This window comes from Telopea speciosissima, chromosome 9 (assembly GCF_018873765.1).
Source record: "Telopea speciosissima isolate NSW1024214 ecotype Mountain lineage chromosome 9, Tspe_v1, whole genome shotgun sequence".
In the NCBI taxonomy this organism is placed as follows: domain Eukaryota; kingdom Viridiplantae; phylum Streptophyta; class Magnoliopsida; order Proteales; family Proteaceae; genus Telopea; species Telopea speciosissima.
Window position 1 is genome coordinate 8,597,419 of NC_057924.1, and position 5,798 is coordinate 8,603,216.

General features: G+C 35.8%; 1 protein-coding gene across 1 annotated transcript; it reads right to left on the minus strand.

The window, feature by feature from the left end:
- Nucleotides 1-498: 498 nt before the first annotated feature.
- LOC122640545 lies at nucleotides 499-1,603 on the minus strand. The gene is made up of 2 exons (XM_043833767.1): nucleotides 1,215-1,603; nucleotides 499-608 (listed from the first exon to the last, which is right to left on the minus strand). The coding sequence occupies exons 1-2, from the start codon at nucleotides 1,523-1,525 to the stop codon at nucleotides 551-553; spliced, it is 369 nt and encodes a 122-aa protein (XP_043689702.1). The 5' UTR covers nucleotides 1,526-1,603; the 3' UTR covers nucleotides 499-550.
- Between the last annotated feature and the right edge of the window lie 4,195 nt (nucleotides 1,604-5,798).

A 5,798-nucleotide genomic window follows, 5' to 3' on the forward strand; every position in this document is an offset into this window, starting at 1 on the left:
CGTGTATGTTTTTCAGAGAAAAAAAAAAATGGTAGAGGTGTGAATTTTCTTGTCATTTAGAGGAATAGAAGAAGGCCTTTTTAGACTGCTGGGGAAGGTCTGTACTCTGTGGTCTTTATCAGATTGGAAGTTGGGAACTACATGTCCAGTCCACGTTTGGAAGAGCAGGGCGAGTTTGGTGGATCAACACCCTCTCTCATCCAGTTTTAATTCTTCTTATAATTCTCTAAGGACGGTATCTATTTGCAGTAGTTTATTATGATTCCAATAGAAGGCAATATGATTTTAAAAACCCATTACCCAGATTCATCTCATGCTTCCAAAGTTGATCAGAAACTCAACTGAGAGATCTTACCTCAGAGTTCTCATGAAGATGATGATATAGATAACTTTTTTTATATACGAATGAACACTCTCTATTAATAGAACTCCAGTAACGCTTTACATTTATGTATGGGAGTCTATGGATTGCTACAGAAGAATAGAATTAACAATGAGAAAGCAGAAGTTCTGGTGGGCTTGCCGGACGACACCGTCGATGATATATCCTTTAAAATAAGAATGCCGTCGAGGAGAACGCAGGTATGGCCAACGGAACTGAAGCTCGCCTGCAAACACCACAACCACAAAAAAAAAAAAAAAAAATTTCAAAACCCTCTTTCAGTTCTCCAAATAAGCTTTCAATTCTGAAACTGGCTGAAGCAGAGGAGAGTTTCAGGTCGTCTTCTGTCCTCTTATTCACGTGAAAACAATGGATGTAAAGGGCTTGAAAGAGAAAGAGGAAAGTCCAAATTTTTTGACTGGGATAAATGTTTCTTTTTTTCCCCTCTAATTTTCCCATTATGAACTCGATCTGATTATGGATCTTAGAAATCTAGAAAATGGTTTTTTGTTTTTGGCCTCTTTGGGATTTGGAATGGATAAGAAGATGAAACAGGGTCAAAGAGGTTTTTCTCCCACTCACCATGCCGCGATGTCGGAAAAGAAAATTGGAAACTTCAAGGAAGCCCAGTCTAAAACGGACCAGACGAAAAGATAATAGAACAAACTGTGAATTCCATTTGACAAAGTCAAGGGTTTAGTCTCTGTTGCAGAGACTCTTTCAGAATCAATGTAGCAAAGCATTTCGAAATTCGAAGTCAATGAATTGAAGATTAAAAAAATAAAACAGTTCATTTAACAGAAAGAAAGATGGGGAAGAGTTTGGAATTTACGCGAAGTTGTCACCATATCTGGTATGGACGCCAATTTCAGCCCTGGAAGGAGTTTTCCGGGTCACTTTCTCGCCGGATTTTGTAGCTTCCTCTGCTTTCCCTACCACAACCGAGATTACTTTATCCTCCGAAATCGCACAAAGCGTAGGCTGCCACTGAGCCACCGCCGACGAGACCGAGTTCGATCTGTTCAATCTGCGGCGTTGCCTACACGGCGAAGATCGTGACTCTTCCCTGCGCCATGGAGTTGTCGGCACAGTCGGTTGATTCGGGTAGCCGAAGCAAGGCACGAATTCCAGAAAGCTCTTCATAGTCCTCCCTTTTCTCAATGGATTTACTGTTTAAAAAAGTTAGTTTCTTCAAATCTATTCCACTTTTACAATTATGTTACAGATCTTGCCACCTCTGAAACACCATCTCATTCTTCTTCTTCGGTTCTTCCTCTCTCACTTGCCGCCGCTGCCGTCGCCGCTCTGCTTGACAAACCTACAAACACCTCATGAGCTTTCTAGTCCGCACCCTTTATAAACAAGATTTCCTTTTCATCAGAAAGGTCGGTTTTAATGCCATGTAGACAGCTTTGGTGTAATATTTGTAGACTGCCATTCCATAGACCGTCAGATCTGATTCTGGATTTTAATCGTGTGATCATTTTGAGATCAGACGGCTTAGTAGTTCTTGTATAATTTATTGAGTTTATTTCTGACCCCACACGAGACCTTTCCTAGTTTTGTCTCCATCGGGGCAAAAAACGATCGATAGTTAGCCAATAACAAACGGGAATTCAACTCTAACATGCGAAGAGCGTGACTGTTATAAAAAAAACCAAAATTCCGTAAGTCTCACTCTCACCTAACTGTATATGGTGAGGTGTTGAGATTAATAGTGACGATGAAGTATTCACATGTTAGGTTCAATATTTTATAAATCTATTATGATCAGGGTTGTAAATGGATAGTAGAAAATTCGTATTTATATTTATTTAAGAAAATTTATAATAAAAAAATAGGTAATTTACATATATACCATCTTTGAGGTTTGACAAAAGTATAGTTTTACCTCTTAGTTTTGGGTAATTCTGTGTACCTCCTGAGGTTTACAAACGTTAGCAAATAAATCCATTCTGTCAATTCATGACTAATAGTGTTGTCCTACCTTGATAAAATAAAAAATCCCATCCATATTGATACCTTGTGCGTGCTCTTATTGCCTCCCACACTGGTGCATGGGCTACACAATCAAAGAGAGATCTCTTTCCTTTTCGAATATTATCCAATCTGTGTTTAACTACGATTATAAAAATGTAATTAAATAATAGTTTTATTATACTACATACCTTTATTAACTCATATTATAGTACAAGTAATTAAAAGAAAAAAAAAGAGATTCATAAGGACATCAATGTATATATGCCACCTCAACATCATCCTTAGTGGAGGTAATGGGTTCACCTATTCACCTTCTCGTCTTCTCCTGTTTTTTATCGTTCAATGCAAATAGATAGAGCTGTGCCAAAAAAAAAAAATGCAGATAGTGAGATTGAAATGCCACTCTCTTCAGACACACAACTCCACCCTCCAGTCTCCATTAGAGATGTAAATGGATAATTGAAAATTCGTATTCGCTTCCTATTTATTTCCATTTAAGGTAATCTATATTCAAGAGATTGATTTTCAAAAGTTCTCGGAATCTATTCAAATGCTAATCAATCTCATGCAAATATGGATAGTGTTTTATCGATTCAAATTTGGTCTCTGTTTGCATCCCTAACTGCGATGACAGATCACTGTCATTTTAACGAAATTTGGGAGGAAGTTCTAATGGATTAGGGTGAGGAGTACTTGGCTCATCAACATCAACTTCCATTCTTTACCCTTCCAAAAAAAGAAAAGAAAACTTCCATTGATCCAAAGATATGACTCCGTAAGGTGAGGTTTCACCATTTCAAGATGAAGAGCTATTTTCATCATTATTAATAGTTAAGGTTGGTATTTCAATGAAAAATTTAAGGGCTGGATATCTATAAGCTACCAATGTGGAAGCCAATGGAAGTACGAGAGAGGCACCTCAAGATTTCTATACAAAGTCCCCACATGTCATGGAGGGGAGAAAGTGTGAGAGAGGCCGTAAACGCCACAAGCATGTACAACCTTTTTTCCAAAATTTAAACACTAGTAGAAGATAGTATTAGACTTGAGATAATAAAAATGGAAAAATTGCCTAGATGTACTAGATAAGAAAATAAATTACAAAACAAGTAGGGTTGAATTTGTTTTACACCTATTTTTCTTGTAAACCTACTTGCTTTGTAATTATTGTTTTAATTTAGTAGATTTAGGAAATTTTCGCAATAAAAATTGGGCAAGAGATTGCTACCTGGTTGTGTACGGTTTTCTTTTTGGATGGGCTAGCATAGTCATATTTTTTTTGTCTTTCTAAAATCAGATTGACAAATGTTGACTGTTACAAAGTAGGTTAGCTCAATCCAATAATGGAAAGTGATCATATATGGAATATTAGACTGAGATTTGACACACTTTAATGCAAAATGAAATTTTACATTCCTTTTGCAAGGTTGGTCCCTACCCTCACACTATATATAGTCGACACTGGCTCATTAAGTATATAACATCTAAAACCTAAAGTAAATAGAGAAGAGGGTAGATAAGACTGACGGCTATTGCAGTGGAGAGACACGTTCGTGCAGTCATTGTTGTTCGACTATGGATCCATGTAAGCCGAAACCTGTCTCCGTATTTCGATTGTTGAATGCTTATCAGATCTCCATGTGCTATTGTATATGTTATTCTTTCAATGGTATCAGAGCTAATTGATAGGCTACATTTTATTTTATTTTATTCATTTACTTGACCGAATAAATAAGAAAAAAAAAAAAGCCACACAAGTGGTGGTCGTGGCCAAATAAATTACTGATCAGTGTTTGAAACACTTGTGAAGGCAACCCCTCTGAATGCAAACCTATGAAGGCATATCCACCGTATATATTGGCCACCTCAGGTAGTGTTTGGTCAGAATTGACTTGTTAGCTTTTGAAAGAGGTGAGTCATTTTTTTAAAAATCGTTTTCAAAGAGGTATGGTCATTATATGACCATGGTGAACTGTGAACATTAAACCAAAAAAGAAAAGAAAAATCTTCTTAAATTTAAATCAATTCTGTTTTGACTGGGTATACCTCTATATGAAGTTAATAAGTTCCTCTGATAATGAATTTAAATTACTTAAAAGTGATTTCGTACAGAATCTCTTTTATGAAAATTTGGAGTTGTAGTTCCGAACTTTGACCTCATGGTAGCCATGCAATGTAAACCACCATATGAAAGTTAACAAGTTCCTCTAATAATGAAATTAAATGACTTAAAAGCTATTTTGGATAGAATATCTTTTATGGAAATTTGGAGTTGAAGTTTTGAACTTTGACCATATGGCCGCCATGCAGCATATACCAATGGAGCTATGGCCTATAGCCACCAAACAGTTGTTCCAATGAAATTTTTTGATGAACATCTATTAGAGCTATCAATTTATTGTATTGTTAAGTCTCTATCTTTCATGCAACGTATACCAATGGAGCTATGGCCTATAGCCACCAAACAGTTGTTCCAATGAAATTTTTCAATGAACATCCTATTAGAGCTATCAATTTATTGTATTGTTAAGTCTCTATCTTTCATGCATGTTGCACAACTATTCAAAGACTTTAATGTTAATTGTAGTATATTCTATTACCACACTTTGTTGTTGAAGTATGCTCCATTAGAAAGACCTTTATTGATATTGCATACATCCATCTAATGGTTCTAGGTTATGAATACATAGAACTATTAACAAGGTCTAAACTTTTGATTTTTTTTTTTTTTTTTAATCATTGAATTTTTTTAAAGTCATTTCCTGTCGATTTTCCTTAATTGGTATGAAGATATTGCACAGTGTGGACTTAACTAACATATCCGTTAATGAAAAATGATTTGTCCTTACCCTCGCTCTATATGTAGTCGATACTAGCCTATTAAGTGTACGACACGTAAAACTGTGTAGAGAAGAGGGTAGACAAGACTGACAACTATTGCAATGGAGCGACGATGTTCGTACAGTCATTGTTGTTCGACTATGGATCCAGATAAGCCAAAACCTATCTCCGTAATTAGATTGTTGCATGCTTAGCAAATCTCCTTGTCCTATTGTATATGTTATTCTTTTAGATTGTGCAGCTCCTGCACCAGTACAGAGGCCAATAAGAGCGTTCATAGAGGCATTAGTTTGGACGTTATTTTTTTTTATTTTAGTGGGGGTTGAATGGTAACTGCACATGCTCCTTTGTCTTGGGGCAAGAACCACGCGACCAGGTAATGTTCCTTTTCCCATAAAAAATTTTCATAAAAAATCGGTGAAAAAGAAATTTTAAGCTTACTTTTTCGTCCTTTTAATATAACATGCATGTTTCTTTTTCAAATGAGAGTAAATCCTGTCATTTCCTATAGATAACGATAATTTTTGAAAATGATATAATGATAAGTCACCTTCTATTTATTTTGAAAATCTATTTTTACCTCTTATTAAAATAA

What these genes read in the sequence shown, in the direction of transcription:
- LOC122640545 (XM_043833767.1), bottom strand. Translation starts at nt 1,525, where the DNA reads ATGAAGAGCTTTCTGGAATTCGTGCCTTGCTTCGGCTACCCGAATCAA. An exon ending in AGATATGGTGACAACTTCGC is followed by an intron (nt 609 to 1,214) that starts GTAAATTCCAAA and finishes TGGTGTTTGCAG; the next exon opens with GCGAGCTTCAGTTCCGTTGG.